The sequence below is a fragment of the Pseudophryne corroboree genome, chromosome 12, assembly GCF_028390025.1.
Source record: "Pseudophryne corroboree isolate aPseCor3 chromosome 12, aPseCor3.hap2, whole genome shotgun sequence".
Lineage (NCBI taxonomy): Eukaryota > Metazoa > Chordata > Amphibia > Anura > Myobatrachidae > Pseudophryne > Pseudophryne corroboree.
Genome location: NC_086455.1, coordinates 17,042,854 through 17,062,516, shown reverse-complemented (window position 1 = coordinate 17,062,516; position 19,663 = coordinate 17,042,854). Strand labels below are relative to the sequence as shown.

At 49.3% G+C, this 19,663-nt stretch overlaps 1 protein-coding gene across 6 annotated transcripts in view; it reads right to left on the bottom strand.

Moving 5' to 3' along the window:
• Nucleotides 1-19,663, bottom strand: part of ARHGEF11 (Rho guanine nucleotide exchange factor 11) — a 210,601-nt gene that overhangs the window by 100,368 nt on the left and 90,570 nt on the right. For 4 of the 6 annotated variants that reach the window (XM_063947107.1, XM_063947108.1, XM_063947103.1 and 1 more), the window contains exons 2-3: nt 11,783-11,815; nt 10,490-10,504 (exon numbers count right to left, since the gene is read on the bottom strand). The exons of 1 other annotated variant lie outside the window; for it this stretch is intronic. In XM_063947107.1, coding sequence (XP_063803177.1) covers nt 10,490-10,504; nt 11,783-11,815 — 48 coding nt within the window. The remainder of the gene's footprint in view (nt 1-10,489; nt 10,505-11,782; nt 11,816-19,663) is intronic. One more of the 6 variants, XM_063947104.1, reaches the window with a different exon arrangement.

Sequence of the window (19,663 nt, the reverse complement as noted above, 5' to 3'; positions counted from 1 at the left end):
GAAGACGGACATTTTGCATGTGAGACCTTTATGTATGAGCCTAACAATTTGATGGAAACTGTGACCACACCAAGACGCACATTTGTGATGTCACTAGGTAAGACATGTTCCCTATGGGCAGACTCTCAATGTCTGTGAAACTCTTGAATTTCATTGCAAAACACGTCGCTAGGACCCCTGCATTTCTCAATTGGCCCTCCCTTCCATCCCTAAAAATATGGTACATATGAATAAACAATCAACAAAATGGCCGCTTCCACTGTGTATATGAGACAGGTGCAAATATAAAAGGACAAAGCAATTGGTGTTTCCTACGTTACACCTGTGTGTATGAGACCTATTTGTTTTATTTGGGTAATTGTACTACTTCATCACCCTCTTTACAACGTGCAATGGCCACCATCCTGGCTTGTAGAACAGAAGAGAGTCCCTGCCTTATCAGTTCTGAAACGCAATAGAATGAGGCTCCCATAGATAGGAGGTACGCACATACAAGATCAGGGAGATCTGAGGTGCCATAATGACATCTGCAATTATTGCAGTAGGCATGCATTATTCCTCATAATAAACACACATACTCCTAATTAGACCAAGAGATGACACCAGATGTGACCTTTAACGACTCAGAGAATGCCAGTGACACAGCAGCTCCTACTCTGCTTAACTGTAAGAAAGCCCTTCAGAGACTGACCAAAATGCTTTTCCTCTAAGCACATGTGCGTATGCTATTCATATGCATGGACCAAAACTACAGGTGTACACAAACCCTAAAAGGAACATGGTGGAAGTATGAACAGCTGATGCCCATTGTGGGGGCCTGCATATACTCATAGCCCCATCCTGGGGGCCTGCACTCACAGCCTAGAGCCATCCTGGGGGCCAGCACTCACAGCCTAGAGCCATCCTGGGGGCCAGCACTCACAGCCTAGAGCCATCCTGGGTGCCAGCACTCACAGCCTAGAGCCATCCTGGGGGCCAGCACTCACAGCCTAGAGCCATCCTGGGGGCCAGCACTCACAGTCTAGATTCATCCTGGGGGCCCGCACCCACAGTCTAGATTCATCCTGGGGGCCCGCACCCACAGTCTAGATTCATCCTGGGGGCCCGCAATTACAGCCTAGATTCATCCTGGGGGCCAGCACTCACAGCCTAGATTCATCCTGGGGGACCGCACTCACAGCCTAGATTCATCCTGGGGTACCGCACTCACAGCCTACAGCCATCCTGGGGGACAGCACTCATAGTCTAGAGCTATCCTGGGGGCCAACACTCACAGTCTAGAGCCATCCCGGGGGCCCGCACTCACAGTCTAGAGACATCCTGGGGGTCCGCACTCACAGCCTAGAGCCATCCTGGGGGCCAGCACTCACAGTCTAGCGCCATCCTGGGGGCCCGCACTCACAGTCTAGATTCATCCTGGGGGCCCGCAATTACAGCCTAGATTCATCCTGGGGGCCAGCATTCACAGCCTAGATTCATCCTGGGGGCCAGCATTCACAGCCTAGATTCATCCTGGGGGCCAGCATTCACAGCCTACAGCCATCCTGGGGGCCAGCACTCACAGTCTAGCGCCATCCTGGGGGCCAGCACCACTCACAGCCTAGAGCCATCCTGGGGGCCAGCACTCACAGTCTAGCGCCATCCTGGGGGCCCGCACTCACAGTCTAGAGACATCCTGGGTGCCAGCACTCACAGCCTACAGCCATCCTGGGTGCCAGCACTCACAGTCTAGCGCCATCCTGGGGGCCAGCACTCACAGCCTTGAGCCATCCTGGGGGCCAGCACTCACAGCCTTGAGCCATCCTGGGGGCCCGCACTCACAGTCTAGAGACATCCTGGGTGCCAGCACTCACAGCCTACAGCCATCCTGGGTGCCAGCACTCACAGTCTAGAGCCATCCTGGGTGCCAGCACTCACAGCCTTGAGCCATCCTGGGGGCCAGCACTCACAGCCTTGAGCCATCCTGGGGGCCCGCACTCACAGTCTAGAGACATCCTGGGGGCCCGCACTCACAGCCTAGATTCATACTGGGGGCTAGCACTCACAGCCGACCCTGCACTCACAGCCGAGCCCTGTCCTGTGGACCTGCACTTACAGCCGAGCCCTGTCCTGTGGACCTGCACTTACAGCCGAGCCCAGTCGCGTGGATCTGCACTTACAGCCGAGCCCAGTCGCGTGGATTTGCACTTACTGCCGAGCCCCGTCCCGTGGACCTGCACTTACAGCAGAGCCCCGTCCCGTGGATCTGCATTCACAGCAGAGTCCTACCCCCGTGGACCTGCATTCACAGCCGAGTCCAGTCCCATGGGCCTGCACTCATAGCCAAGCCCTAGCCCGTGGACCATCGCTCACAGCCGAGCCTATCCCATGGACCACCGCTCACAGCCGAGCCTATCCCATGGACCACCGCTCACAGCCGAGCCTATCCCATGGACCATCGCTCACAGCCGAGCCTATCCCATGGACCATCGCTCACAGCCGAGCCTATCCCATGGACCATCGCTCACAGCCGAGTTTATCCCATGGACCACCGCTCACAGCCAAGTCACGTCCTGTAGGCCAGTGCTCATAACCGAGCCCCGAGCCCCACGAAGGTGACCACCACCTGCAGCCAAGCCCCATCCTGATTGTCAACAACGCACAATCTGCTGATGGTTGCAAAGCACGGCGACTGTACAAACGTGACCCACTCTCTGGTGCATTGCACTCTACCCAATGCTGTACAAAAAGCCCATGACGGCAAATGATACATGTAAGAAGTTTGTTTAATTGAGATTCCTAAACTTCCCGCAACGGATAAAACATTAATAAACCTGTAACTGCTGAATTGTGAAAGCAGAATGATAACCTCAGCGGACAGTTTTGCTCATAAATATAACATTAGGACCTTGCGCTGAAAGACAAGAGAGCAGGATAAACTATACATTATTTAAAAGCCATTAAACAGCAACTATCAGGGGAGACATTACCCCTCTGCAGCAATAGTGAGACCACCCAATACAGATAAAGGAAGGCTGCAGATGCCGAGAAGGAGTTAAAGGATGTGGGCTGTGAGAAGACGGGCTGGCGCAACGCCTCGATAAACCCAGACGCTTAATACTTTCTGGGCTCAGCAAGGACTCTACAGCAGTTGCAGCTTTACTGACGGTGCAGTGCACAAATCAAAGGGAGGAATTGAGGGGGCGAGGGAGGCTGTGGGAAAACCAGAGGGAACTTGGGCGATGCCCAAACTGAAATGACCGCTGACACTGCCCCAGTGACTCCTTGGGAACTGAAAAGATCGGCAAGATACGGATAGCAGATATGAGAGATAAGAAACTAGTTCAGCAAAAGCGTGTCGCATGGAGGAATGATTTTTAGCCCACCTTCTCCTTTTCTCTTTCACACCGAGCGGATAACCCGGGATATTGCTGGGACAAGCAGGCGCGACGCGTGTCATTTCTCAGTGTAAAAGGCTTGACACTGGCTTTGTGACACGGGCTGTATGTCCCGGGTCCGCTATTCGGCTCACGACCAGGGTTGAACCCAGTACCAACCCGGGTAGGCTGCCCGGTGAAAGGCGCCCCCTGTTATTCAACTGGGGTCACGCTAAAGCAGGGATGGGAAACCTTCGGCCCTCCAGCTGTTGTTGAACTACACATCCCAGCATGCCCTGCAACAGTTTTAGCATGACCAAATAGCAAAACTGTAGCAAGGCATGCTGGTATGTGTAGTTAAACAACAGCTGGAGGGCCAAAGGTTCCCCACCCCTGCGCTAAAGGAACAGGGGGTGGGTATGCTTTACCGGCGGTCAGCATCCCCAAAGCAGGGATTCAGGCCGCAGAATGCCGGCGGGGTGGGGCGAGCGCAACGAAGCCCCTTGCTTCAACGTTCCGAAATGTCAACATGGATCTTATGTCGACATAACATTTTAAGGGTATCTGAGCCCTAACTCAAACCCCTACCCTAATTGCAGCCTAACATTAACACGTACTGTCAGCATTACGCCCATCATTTTCACTGTTGACATTCAGATCATGCCGACATGCCGAATGCATAACACTAGGGTAGCCAGTTTCACGGCTTCTGTTTGATGATCAGTCATATTGAAACATTAGTTGCGTGTGCGTTCCGATCTAGTGGATTCCCTTCCTCCGTTCTGCATGCACATTTATTGCGGAGATAAGCCAGCCAGCACCGTATACGTATAAGGCAGCAGATTACCTTTTTTGGCTATGGATAGAACGCTCAGCATCGTTACTACATGCGGGTGGGACTGGAATCACGGGGAGATAGAGCTGCAGCAATCTCTCCCAGAATAAGTGTAAAGTCACAGAGAATTTACATCTCCCACATAAAGGTAAAGGATATCGGACAAGGATAAGGCTAGGACAAGTAACGTCATAAGTCATACCTTACAATCACCAGCAAATTATTCCTCCAAAAATTACAGTGCATCCGGAAAGTATTCACAGCGCTTCACTTTTTCCACATTTTGTTATGTTACAGCCTTATTCCAAAATGGAATAAATTAATTTTTCCCCTCAAAATTCTACACACAACACCCTATAATGACAACGTGAAAAAAGTTTTTGTTGAGATTTTTGCAAATTTATTAAAAATAAATAAAACTAAGAAATCACATGTACATAAGTATTCACAGCCTTTGCTCAACACTGTGTTGATGCTCCTTTGGCAGCAATTACAGCCTCAAGTCTTTTTGAATATGATGCCACAAGCTTGGCACACCTATCTTTGGGCAGTTTCGCCCATTCCTCTTTGCAGCGCCTCTCAAGCTCCATCAGGTTGGATGGGAAGCGTCGGTGCACAGCCATTTTCAGATCTCCCCAAGTCCGGGCTCTGGCTGGGACATTTAAGGACATTCACAGAGTTGTACTGAAGCCACTTATTTGATATCTTGGCTGTGTGCTTAGGGCCGTTGTCCTGCTGAAAGATGAACTGTCGCCCCAGTCTGAGGTCAAGAGCGCTCTGGAGCAGGTTTTCATTCAGGATGTCTCTGTACATTGCTGCATTCATCTTTCCCTCTATCCTGACTAGTCTCCCAGTTCCTGCTGCTGAAACACATCCCAACAGCATGATGCTGCCACCACCATGCTTCACTGTAGGGATGGTAATGGCCTGGTGATGAGCGGTGCCTGGTTTCCTCCAAACATGACGCCTGGCATTCACGCCAAAGAGATCGTCCTTGGTCTCATCATACCAGAGAATTTTGTTTCTCATTGTCTGAGAGTCCTTCAGATGTATTTTGGCAAACTCCAGGCGTGCTGAAATGTGCTTTTTATTAAGGAGTGGCTTCCGTCTGGCCACTCTACCATACAGGTCTGATTGGTGGATTGCTGCAGAGATGGTTGTCCTTCTGGAAGGTTCTCCTCTCTCCACAGAGGAATGCTGTAGCTCTGACAGAGTGACCATCAGGTTCTTGGTAACCTCCCTGACTAGGGCCCTTCTCCACTGATCATTCAGTTTAGATGACTGGCCAGCTCTAGGAAGAGTCTTGGTGGTTCTGAACTTCTTCCATTTACAGATTATGGAGGCCACTGTGCTCATAGGGACCTACAAAGCAGCAGATATTTTTCTGTACCCTTCCCCAGATTTGTGCCTCGAGACAATCCTGTCTTGGAGGTCTACAGACAATTCCTTTGACTTCATGGTTGGTTTGTGCTCAGACATGCACTGTCAAGTGTGGGACCTTATATAGACAGATGTGTGTCTTTCCAAATCATGTCCAATCAACTGAATTTACTACAGGTGGACTCCTATTAAGTCGTAGGAACATCTCAAGGATGATCAGTGGAAACAGGATGCACCTGACCTCAATTTTGAGCTTCATGGCAAAGGCTGTGAATACTTATGTACATATGGATTTCTTAGTTTTTTTTATTTTTAATAAATTTGCAAAAATCTAAAAAAGAAAAACTTTTTCACGCTCTCATTATGGGGTGTTGTGTGTAGAATTTGGAGGGAATAAATGAATTTATTCCATTTTGGAATAAGGATGTAACATAACAAAATGTGCAAAAAGTGAAACGCTGTCAATACTTATATGCAGCTCATGTCCAACACATCTCACTGTGCCCCTAAAAATTATTACATGCCACCCTGTGCCCACAGAGGCAAACTAGCCCACACTACAAGCAGCCTGTTTCCCTAAGGGATAAAAGTATTACACCAGCCTGTGCCCCAGGGAATAAAAGCCTTACACCAGCCTGTGCCCCAGGGGATAAAAACATTACACCAGCCTGTGCCCCAGGGAATAAAAGCCTTACACCATCCTGTGCCCCAGGGGATAAAAACCTTACACCAGCCTGTGCCCCAGGGGATAAAAGCCTTACCCCATCCTGTGCCCCAGGGGATAAAATAATTACACCAGCATGTTCCACAGGGAATAAAAGCTTTACACCAGCCTGTTCCAAGTGGGATAAAAGGAATACACCAGCCTGTGCCCCAGGGGATAAAAGCCTTACACCAACCTGTGCCCCAGGGGATAAAAGCCTTACACCATCCTGTGCCCCAGGGGATAAAATAATTACACCAGCATGTTCCACAGGGAATAAAAGCATTACATCAGCCTTTGCCCCAGGAGATAAAAGTATTACACTAGCTTGTGCCCACATAGAATAAAAAGCCTTACACCAGCCTGGGCACCAAGGGATAAAAGATTTACACCAGCCTGTGCCCAGGAGATAAAAGTATTACACTAGCTTGTGCCCACATGGAATAAAAAGCCTTACACCAGCCTGTGCACTAGGGAATAAATGCCACCAGCCTGTGCCCCAGGGGATAAAAGCTTTGCTCCAGCCTGTTCCAAGTGGGATAAAAGCAATACACCAGCCTGTGCCCCAGGGGATAAAAGCCTTACACCAACCTGTGCCCCAGAGGATAAAAGCCTTACACCAGCATGTTCCAAGTGGGATAAAAGCAATACACCAGCATGTGCCCCAGGGGATAAAAGCTTTACACCAGCATGTTCAACAGGTGATAAAAGCCTTAAGGGCCCCATACACTAAGACGATAATGCCCGATTTCATCCGATTTCGGCCCGATATATCGGATGAAATCGGGCATTTTGGAGGTGTTTCCGATCCGATGCGTGTTCCCATGAGCATCGGATCCTCCAGATTGAATGTGCTGCACATTCAATCATGTCCGACCCCGCAGGCATGTCTGGGATTGCCCAGGATCGGCCAAGATACATCGTATGCAAAAGGACAGCATACGATGTATCTTGGGCGATCCTGCCCCCCGGGAAGCTGCCGGGTGATCACCTTCCGACATGTCAGACGGACATGTCGCATTAGTGTATGGGGCCCTTTACACCAGCCTCTGCCCCAGGGGATAAAAGCCTTATACCTGCCTGTTCCTGGGGGATAAAAGCTTTGCACCAGCCTGTGCCCCAGTGGATAAAAGCCTTATAACAGCCTGTTCACCAGGGGATAAAAGACTTACACCAGCCTGTGCCCCAGGGGATAAAAGCCTTACACCAGCCTGTTCACCAGGGGATAAAAGCCTTACACCAGCCTGTTCACCAGGGGATAAAAGCCTTACACCAGCCTGTGCCCCTGGGGATAAAAGCCTTACATCAGCCTGTGCCCCAGGGGATAAAAGCCTTACACCAGCCTGTTTACCAGGGGATAAAAGCCTTACACCAGCCTGTTCACCAGGGGATAAAAATCTTACACCAGCCTGTGCCCCTGGGGATAAAAGCCTTACACCAGCCTGTTCCTGGGGATAAAATCAATACACAAACCTGTGCCCCAGGGGATAAAAGCTTGATGCCAGTTTATGTCCCAGTGGATAAAAGCCTTATAACAGCCTGTTCACCAGGGGATAAAAGACTTACACCAGCCTGTGCCCCAGGGGATAAAAGCCTTACACCAGCCTGTTCACCAGGGGATAAAAGCCTTACACCAGCCTGTTCACCAGGGGATAAAAGCCTTACACCAGCCTGTGCCCCTGGGGATAAAAGCCTTACATCAGCCTGTGCCCCAGGGGATAAAAGCCTTACACCAGCCTGTTTACCAGGGGATAAAAGCCTTACACCAGCCTGTTCACCAGGGGATAAAAATCTTACACCAGCCTGTGCCCCTGGGGATAAAAGCCTTACACCAGCCTGTTTCAAATGGGATAAAAGCCTTTATCCTGCCTGTGCCCCAGGGGATAAAAGCCTTATACCAGCCTGTTCACCAGGGGATAAAAGCAATACACACGTCTGTGCCCCAGGGGATAAAAGCAATACATATGCCTGTGCCCCAGGGGATAAAAGCAATACATATGCCTGTGCCCCAGGGGATAAAAGCATTACAACTGCCTGTTCCTGGGGATAAAATCAATACACAAACCTGTGCCCCAGGGGATAAAAGCTTGATGCCAGTTTATGTCCCAGTGTAGTTACACACACTTTGGCCACCAGGAGCTACAATTACCATTCATGCTACTTTATGTCATTGTATGTTATTTATTTGTACTAGTACAGTGAACCTGGTCACCTAAATTGGACCCCATCTCCTCTCCACCACCCTCTGTCCACTGCTCTGCCCTCCTATCTGACTGCTGCCTGTATAGCCCCTACCTTCACCCCGTCCGGTCTCGTTCAAGGTCAAAGGTACATGTCATAATGGTTCCCATCAAGCAACCACAGACGGGATCCAAAGCTTGTCTTATAATTCAGGAGAAGGCTCTTCCCAAGTCGTCGGGGCACTTTTCATTTACCAAAATATTCTCAAATCGAGGAGAATTTAATTCAAAGAAACCAGACCAGAATACTGCACATTGGCCCTCATTCCGAGTTGTTCGCTCGCTAGCTGCTTTTAGCAGCATTGCACACGCTAGGCCGCCGCCCTCTGGGAGTGTATATGCGCTTAGCAGAATTGCGAACGAAAGATTAGCAGAATTGCGAATAGAAAATTCTTAGCAGTTTCTGAGTAGCTCGAGACTTACTCCTACACTGCGATCAGCTCAGCCCGTTTCGTTCCTGGTTTGACGTCACAAACACGCCCTGCGTTCGGACAGCCACTCCCCCGTTTCTCCAGACACTCCCGCGTTTTATCCTGGCACGCCTGCGTTTTTCCGCACACTCCCAGAAAACGGTCAGTTTCCGCCCAGAAACACCCACTTCCTGTCAATCACTCACCGATCACTTCAACGATGAAAATTCTTAGTTCGGACGTGAGTAAATCTACTAAGTTTTGTGCTAAATTACTTAGCGCATGCGCACTGTGTACCATGCGCATTTTCGCCTTAATCGCTCCGTTGCGACAATCGGCAACGAGCGAACAACTCGGAATAACCCCCATTGTCCAGTGTTGTGCCTATTAAATCCACAATAGCGCACACAACACAGTACAACACAAACCACGTCCAGAAAAGACAGAAAGAGGAGTGAAGTGTTAAAGAACACAGAATGGAAAAGGTAAGCGGAAATTCAGCTCTATGGAGCCTGGCGCATTCTCAGAATTCTTTAACATTGTTTCTCGGCAGCAGCGCAGGAATTCTAAAATAAAAAAAACTTTAGCAACAACACAGGACAAAGTGCTGTAACCTTGACGGCAAATGTGTCCTGTGTAACCCTACCAGCACCACTGCTGACAAGCATGCAAGCAGCCTGCTCCGAGCCAAGGTACCATGCAGAGAAGGCAGTCGGCCAACAAACCGTTTCATTATGAGATGATCCCCAAATACCACGGTGGGACTTCCTGCGCCTCACAGGTCTGTGAGTGACAAGTCAGGGACCCCTATAATTGGGGGCATACGCTTCTTACAGAACAGAGAGAATAATAATTACTGATAGATACAAGGAACAAACAACCAACAGAGCTGTAATGAGACGGTCAGAAAGACTGAAGCAAACAAGAGGCTCTAAGAGTAATGGGCCACAGGCGGCCATTTTGAGCCATCACCTGCAGCCCTCAGCTACTTCCTGCTGATGTTATGGCATTACAGATGGGCGTCTTTCTTGGATTACTGTATTAAATTGAGATTTAGGGTAACGTGTGGCCCTTTAAAGGGTTAGGGTGTGCAGGTCTGAATGTGTAGCAGGATTACCTAATACCGCTGCAATATTTTCTGTCCAGTAGCCATTACGGCTTACCTGCTATATTATTATTATAGGGTACTGACAGTGACCTCGCGGTCTATGAATGCATGTGTTATGACAGAGAAATAAAGTGGATTTACCCCAAAAATAAAATCAGAGTAGGATCATGTATAAACTGTGCTACAAGCTAAGAAATATTATTTCAGGTAAAGAGTCAAATCTAGATGCACCCTGCAGTCCACATAATGTATTCTTGTTAAGCAATGGCCTGGCATACAAGCGGTCGCCCATTTTGTGCACAGGTACTGGGCTTAATTCCTGGACCAGACACGTTTGTGTACGAGTGAGATGGAGGCTAACTGAAGTGCGGGATTGTGTAACGCAGAGACATAGGCATACAGCAATACACATTATGGTCACAGTCACATGCAATACACACAGACAGTGGCATCTTACCAGGCTGCAATGGGGCTGGTAGGGAGGCGGCACGGTGAAATGGACAAGAGAAAGACACACACGTTAGCTTGCAAACACAACAGATGGATTATCATGAAGTATAAAGACATGGAGAGTGATTTCTTGTGGTCACATTTAGCAAATGTTTCGTATGAACCTTTTGCACTAATACTACCGGGGATCTTGCAGGAAAACCTCCCATGGCTCTTTACCGCTTGCGCCCAAAAGCGGTGCAAGCAGGATCGGTTTTCCTACCGTGATAACCGGAAAGGTGCCAGTTTGTTCCCCGTTTTGGCGGCTGTACATATAGAAGCTGCACATAACACAGACAACACAAGAACATATACTGTACGTTACAGAGACATCTCAGCACAGGCAAAAACAATGTTATAACTAGTGTCTGCCATATTATACATAGGCCAGAGACAGCCATTATGGTTTGTAATCTTCAATGGTTTCCCCAGATGATAAATTTTACCATCGATGAGGAAGTTCTGATGGCAAAATCCCATCTCTTGTAAGTACTGCGAATGCAAGGCGCAGTCGCATTCCTTTGATTAGTTTATCAATCAATGATATACATCGGTCGCCATCGCTAATTTGGACACTGCAATGATTCCGTGATGTGGATCCACTGTATGGTGCTCTTGGGAACTCCTCCATGTGTCTATGGATTTTAGTATACAGTAGGTTTGACCATCGCTGATTTAGCCATCATTGATGCTCAGAGGCCAATGGTGATTGGGTTCACCATCGATGACCAGACACTGATGGTATAATATAGATGGCTGCGCAAATTGCAAATGTTCATAACATAAACCATCGATGGCTCCCCAATAGTATACAGTGAGCAGCGATTAAGTGTCGTTCTCCAGCTATAGTAGTTCTCTGACATAGGCGTGGACACTGAATTTGGATGGTTTAACACCATCAACGTTGTTGTGATGGTAGTGTTTTTACCATTCGATGGCAGCTTTCCGATGGTAGCCACTACTGAATGGTGGGGAAGCGATGGACGTTTGATGCTAAAATACACCTGAATTCAGCCGTATAGCACCAAGAACGGCCACAGGTCACCATTGACCATGCGCAAATACGCAAACCACCATAATGTATTTTCTATCAAAAGCTTTTGATGCAACGGTTAGTTACCAACGGAACGACAGTTTTGATGGCGGTCTCCCAATGTCCATCCCTACCCTGACAGAGCATGCTGGAATCTGTAGCTCCACAGCAGCCGGAGCTCCTCAGCTTAACAACACACAAACAGGTTACAGACACATTCCTACATACCTTGGCAGGTGAGAATGTCGCTTAGAAGGTGCTCTGTGACACAGAATGAGGACGGCATACAGGTGATGGAGACAGACATCAAATCCCGAGAAAGCATAGCGGAGAGAGAGAGAGAGAGAGAGAGAGAGAGAAAGAGACAGGCATGACAAGAGACAGTGTGAGAGACAGACACGTGTGCGCCATTCCTATACACAAAACCTGCAGTCTAATCAAACAGAAAAAGAACCCGAAAGGTCTAAGGCTGTGTACACACTGCCCGCCGTCAGCTCTTACGATATATCGGTCACATCGGACAGTGTGTACGGGAGATACTGTATATGATGAGCGCTCCAGCGGGTTGTACCAGAGGTCAGATATCTTTTGTTCTGCACTTCAGAACAGAAGATAGCCAACAGGCCTGCATGCTCTGGGATGTGGGTGGATGCGGTCACAGACGATACATCGTACAGTGCGTATGCCCTGACGATATATCGTTTGCGATGTCGCATCTGCCAGACATCAGTGTGTACCGCGCCTAAAAGGCACATCCTAGAAGCACTCCCCTCTCCTGTGTGTGCACAGTATATACAGCATAGTATTCATGTACACAGATCACAGCTTAGCAAGAGATAAAGTACAAACCAATCAGCTTTAAACTGTCATGTTAGAGGCTGTGTTTGAAAAAATGTCAGGAGGCGATTGGTTTGTACTTTATCTCTCTCCACAAGCGTTAGTAAATCTTCCTCAGGACAGCTCCAACAGGAACACAGGAGAAATCCCTGGTGGGCCCGACTGCCAGAGGAGCACCCCCCCCCCCCCCTACTCCAAGGGTTAAGGCCCGTACACACTGGCCGATATATCGGCCGTTCTCTTGAACGGCCGATATGTCGCGGGTCCGTCGGCCAGTGTGTACGGCCGATACGTCTGTGAACTCCGTCGTTCACAGACATATCGCGTCGGCCCCGCAGCACAGCCGTCGGCCAATATATCTAACGATATATTGGCGCGTCGCTGTGTGTGTGTACGGCGGTCGGCCGACCGCCCGTACACATGCTTCGGCGGCCGACGATGATTGACAGCTGAACTGGGCGGGCGTGTGTACACGCCCGCCCAGTTCATGACGTCAGTCCCCGACGGATCGGGCAGTGTGTATGCACAGCACACTGCCCGATCCGTCCATAGATATATCTGCAGATCAATTGAACGGCAGATATATCTATCAGTGTGTACCCACCTTTAGGTTCCAAATCATGCACACAAATTATACTTTGTTACTCTACTAGAGAGTCGGTAACTTGGTGGAGGAGGACCATGGATGAACTTGGGTGCTTTGTTTGTTTCTATGGAAGCTTCATAAAAATGAGCTCTCCTGACAATCAAAGATGGCAGTCCTGACACACCCCGCTCCCCTCCTTTATAAAGTGTCCCTGTTCTGTGCAGGCTGACAGTGTCCCCTCTAATGGTTGGCCAAGTCCCTTTTGCGGTCGCTGGCCACACCCCCTCTGGTGGCTGGCCACACCCCTTAAACATGAGCCCCTACACCACCACTGGTGGGTCATGAAATGTACATAAAATAGTCACACACAAAAACTAGGTTTATGTATAAAAAATATATATATATATATATATATATATATATATATATAAAACACAAAAAAAAAATATAAATACAATAAACATAAAAAGTACAACGCTTTAATATCAAGTTAAAAAGGCACTTAAACTGAAAAGGACACAGCGGTACACGCTTTCTAACTTATCTCCTGCACCCCCACAACAACAAGTACACGTCCAACCTGTCCCTAAACGTTACCAAAACAAAGACATATTCGTATCATTTATTTATTTTAATGAAACTATATTAAAACTCACTTTTCCCCATTTGAACCTGCCCTTGTAACACTGCTTTTGGTTACAGTCAGGTAACAGATTCGGACACTGAGGGTCTTTCAGACCCAGCCGCCAAACTGCGCATGCACAGCGGCTGCGCGAACACACACATTGCGGTCGTATCCCCGATATGGCAGCATATGCAGCCATCTGCGTTCATTTCTGAATATCGCCTACAATCAGGACCCATTTACTGACTGAGGAGACTCTTTCTCATAATAATGCATAATGAACACAGGAGATGTATCAAAGCTTGGAGAAAGAAAGTGTAGAGAGAGATAAAGTACCAACCAATCAGCTTCTGTCTTTTTTCAAACTGAGCTTGTAAAATGGCAGTCAGGCACTGATTGGTTGGTACTTTATCTCACTCCAGGGTTTGATGCATCTCCCCCAAAAGACACAAAAAAGGGGGAGGTCCTAATTCCCATCACCATATCGGTCCTGCCTCATGATGATAAGCCACATGAGGAAAATGTTCTCATAGGGATCCCTACAGTGTCAGCCTGTCTACCCCAACAGGCAAATGTCGCGTAGCACGGGCAGAGACACATAAGCAGACTTCTACTGCGGGGCGCTGATTACCTAACCCATCTTAAGGAGAAGGGAAAGGGGCTTAATGCTACCCCATGGGGTTTACGTTTGGCTCTCAAGAGAGGTCCTGCTGCATTCATGCATTACACCTATACTAGGCTTTCGCAGCACCTTTACACCCTGGCACAGGCCACACAGTAACTCTGGCCTTAAGAGGTCAAAGCACATAGCAGAGCTCGGTTTGTCCATCAGTAGGAACAAGATGGAGGCTGCACTGCAAATGGAAATAAAGAGTGCAGGGAAAACGAGAGGAAAAGCCCAACAGTATAGCAATTACTGTATGCATAGCAGGCCCCAAGGAACAGACATAGAGGAGCGACTACTTCTACAATACAGAAATTAGACACCGTCCAGACTCCCATTATGGCTGCTGCGTTATAGGATAACAGCTCCTGTCTGGCAGTAGCCATGCGTTACTCCTGTACTCATAATAAAACATGACCTTACCATTCCTTAAATGTTTGCACAAACTCCGGAAATTAATTGAAAGTTGCTCCCTGCAAGCTGCTGAGTGCGGACATATTTCTGTGATCGTCCATGACTCATCTGTTGTCACACGGGATAGTAAGATGCTGTATTATATCAGCAATGTATGCAGTAGCAGATTCCACATTTACATCAGTTACTCCTCTACACATCACAGAAATCAGAGAAAAGTATTTCCACTATGGTAGGAGCTTTCTTTCCTGTCAGGATATACAGCAACAGACACTGCAGCCTAGCACTAACAACCACTGCAGCCCGGCACTAACAACCACTGCAGCCCGGCACTAACAACCACTGCAGCCCGGCACTAACAACCACTGCAGCCCGGCACTAACAACCACTGCAGCCCAGCACTAACAACCACTGCAGCCCAGCACTAACACCCACTGCAGCCTAGCACTAACACCCACTGCATCCCAGCACTAACAACCACTGCAGCCCGGCACTAACACTCACTGCACCTTGGCACTAAGACCCACTGCAGCCCGGCACTAACACGCACACTGCAGCCCGGCACTAACCCCACTGCAGCTCGGCACTAACACCCACTGCAGCCCGACACTAACACCGACTGTAGCTTGGCACTAAGACCCACTGCAGCCCAACACTAACAACCACTGCAGGCCGGCACTAACACCCACTGCAGCTCGGCACTAACACAGACTGTAGCTTGGCACTAAGATCCACTGCAGCCCGGCACTAACACACACACACTGCAGGCCGGCACTAACACCCACTGCAGCTTGGCACTAACACAGACTGTAGCTTGGCATTAAGATCCACTGCAGCTCGGCACTAACACCCACTGCAGCTTGGCACTAACACTCACTGCACCTTGGCACTAAGACCCACTGCAGCCCGGCACTAACACGCACACTGCAGCCCGGCACTAACACCCACTGCAGCCCGACACTAACACCGACTGTAGCTTGGCACTAAGACCCACTGCAGCCCGGCACTAACACCCACTGCAGCCCAACACTAACAACCACTGCAGGCCGGCACTAACAACCACTGCAGGCCGGCACCAACACAGACTGTAGCTTGGCACTAAGATCCACTGCAGCCCGGCACTAACACACACACTGCAGCCCGACACGAACACCCACTGCAGCTCGGCACCAACACCCACTGCAGCTCGGCACTAACACCCACGGCAGCCCGACACTAACACCCACTGCAGCCCAGCACTAACACACCCACTGCAGCCCGGCACTAACACACCCACTGCAGCCCGGCACGAACACACCCACTGCAGCCCGGCACTAACAACCACTGTAGCACGGCACTAAGATCCACTGCAGCCCGGCACTAACACACACACTACAGCCCGACACTAACACCCAATGCAGCCCGACACTAACACCCACTGCAGCTCGACACTAACACCCACTGCAGCTCGGCACTAACACGCACTGCAGCTCGGCACTAACACCCACGGCAGCCCGACACTAACACCCACTGCAGCCCAGCACTAACACACCCACTGCAGCCCAGCACTAACACACCCACTGCAGCCCGGCACTAACACCCACTGTAGCACGGCACGAACATCTACTGCAGCCCAGCACTAACACCCACTACTGCAGCCCAGCACTAACACCCACTGTAGCACGGCACTAACACCCACTGCAGCACGGCACTAACACCCACTGCAGCACGGCACTAACACCCACTGCAGCACGGCACTAACAACCACTGCAGCCCGGCACTAACACCCACTGCAGCTCGGCACTAACACCCACTGCAGCTCGGCACTAACACCCACTGCAGCTCGGCACTAACACCCACTGCAGCCCGGCACTAACACACACACACTGCAGCCCGACACTAACACCCACTGCAGCACGGCACTAACACCTACTGCAGCCCAGCATTACAGCTGTCAGTCAGGGGAGAATAGGGATCCTATAATCCCAGGCGCTCACTACCTGTCACTCACTGTGTGAATAAATCCTCACTATGGGGGTCATTCCAAGATGATCGCTCGCTAGCAGTTTTTAGCAGCCGTGCAAACGATATGCTGCCGATTACTGGGAGTGTATTTTAGCTTAGCAGAAGTGCGAACGAATGTATCGCAAGGCGCATGAAAAAACTTTTTGCGTAGTTTCAGAGTAGCTCAAAACCTACTCAGCGATCACTTCAGACTATTCAGTTCCGGATTTGACGTTCCACACCCCCCCAGCATTCGCCCAGCCACGCCTGCATTTTTTCTGGCACGCCTGCGTTTTCCCAAACACTCCCTCAAAACAGTCAGTTGCCACCCAGAAACGCCCACTTCATGTCAATCACTGCGGCAACCAGTGCGACTGAAATGCATCGCTAGACCCTGTGCAAAACTACATCATTCGTTGTGCCTGTACGTCGCACGTGCGCATTGCGTCGCAAACGCATGTGCAGAACTGCTGTTTTTTAGCCTGATTGCTGCGCTGCGAACAAATGCAGCTAGAGATTAACTCGGAATGACCCCCATGTCAGCACTACATCCACCGCTAAATCAAGACCAATATTCCATTTAAGTCCCAAATAAGGTAAAACCATATTTGCAGACTGGACTGGGGTGCAGGCGGCTGACTAGCTCCGGGAGGCTTGCCTTCTTTTCTGGGTGGCCGGGAGTACCAACCAATTTTCGGGATATGGGAGAGTAGGTATAGTAGGTTTGGTTCAGACTGCTCTAGGCTTGTTCCAAATCGTACTGTGACTGACTTTCGGTTCATTAGGAACTGAAACTGTGGTACGACCACCATTGTGAGTTAAAGACAACGGGCGGGATTCTGAATCTCACGCAAAGTGGCAGCCGCATTCACTGCCTTATGCTGATGGGAGTAACCACAGGGAGTAGGCCGTGCCGACCAATGTTCTGCTCCATCATTTATTTTCGATTGTGCAGCCATGGTTAGGACGGGTCCTTAAATCAGACATGTCCAAACTGCGGCCCTCCAGTTGTTGTGAAACTACATATCCCAGCATGCCCTGACACAGTTTTGCTGTCAGAGAATGCTAAAGCTGTGTCAGGGCATGCTGGGATTGGTAGTTTCTCAACAGCTGGAGGGCCGCAGTTTGGACATGCCTGCCTTAAATGCTTCACTGAATCCGAGATTAACGGCGGGACGTAATGGCGTCCGAGATCACCGGAGGTGCGGGATGCCAGCCAATCTGGGACTTATTTTTTTAAAGGGGCAATCATGCCTTGTAAGTGGTTGCCTCTTTAAAAAAATCTTTCGAGATCGTCCAGCATCCCACACCCCGTCCTATGCCATTACAATCTGCCCGGAGAGAGACATAAAATTGGAGATACAGGGAATTGTACTACAAGTATTTATACTTTTGATCTTAGTATTAGGGTTTTTCACGCCATATTCTGTTGTGCTTCGTATACAGTTTCATACTCAGTCGCACACAGATATACAAGTGTCACATATCAAATGAATCAGTGCAGTCTCATCACAATGGGCGTGATGTACTAATGTACATCGTCGCCCATCGCCGCTCTGCGCCACGATGCTGATCGCATATGTACTAACATATGCGATCAGCATTGCGAAGGACAGCTCTTCCGATAAGAGCTGTCCTCCGCGATGCACAGCGGCAGCTTGACTTCCGGGATTCGGCCCCAGGAGTCAATCTGCGCATGTGCGGGGTGACGGGGGCGGCCGCAGGGCATGCTGGGAGGGATCCGATCGGATCCCTCACACAGCGCCGCGGAGAGAAGCCCATAGGCTTCTATGGACTATCGCCAGCTAAAGCTAGCGAACCCCGCCGCGGCGCTGACCTGCCGGACGTGGGTTAGTACATCAGGAAAATGCGGTAAACAGGGGCTTTACAGCATTTTCCGCTTAGTACATCCCGCCCAATGTGTTTAAGACTCACATTGGGGCAAACAAGATACTACACAGTCTCACGGACTGATGGCGTACTGGGGCAGGGTGTATGAGGACACATCCGTGTCTGGGCTTTGGCAACTTTTACTAAACGCAATGAAAAAAATTTCAAAAACTGGTAAGGCCCGCCCACAGCAACTAGACACGCCCACAGCAACCAGACTCAATCATTTCCCTATAGCAGATTAGAAAATATAGCATATCCAAAAGCTGATAAGTTGCTCTGGGAAACACCATATTTTAATTTGGCTTAATTTTTTTTTATAGAACAGATCCTATCTGTGCTTGTTAGCCATGTAGTTCTATCATCAGGCACAAATGAATGTGTATTTGTTTATTTTTATTGTCCCTGTATACTGTCATATTTCAAACACATCCTGTAGCATCCACTTTACCCCTCTCCAAGGCTTAGTACATATCCCCCACGGTCTGTGAAGTACCGTGCAGCGTCCTGTCCTTAATTATAAACCCTTTTTCCAGCCCTCCAAATTTCATATACAAATCTCCATGAAAAGATGTTTTGAGGAAAACAAATTGTTATAAAAGTTACCGGACATTCTATAGGGGGGAAATAGATTTTGGGCGCCCAACAGGCGAAATTTAATTGTTTTGCCAACGGGTGCAAGTGCCACGAGTGCCCACTACTTATCGCACATGTCACACCTAAATGCATTGGACAAAGTATTAATAGCGTGCAGCTGAAACAGCAATTTGGGCACCTAAAAGACAGGCCCTCATTCAGAGTTGTTCGCTCGCAAGCTGCTTTTAGCAGCTTTGCACACGCTAAGCCGCCGCCTACTGGGAGTGAATCTTAGCATAGTAAAATTGCGAACAAAAGATTCTCAAAATTGCGAATAGACACTTCTTAGCAGTTTCTGAGTAGCTCCAGACTTACTCGGCAACTGCGATCAGTTCAGTCAGTTTCGTTCCTGGTTTGACGTCACAAACACACCCAGCGTTCGGCCAGACACTCCCCCGTTTCTTCAGACACTCCCGCGTTTTTCCCAGAAACGGCAGCGTTTTTTCACACACACCCATAAAACGGCCTGTTTCC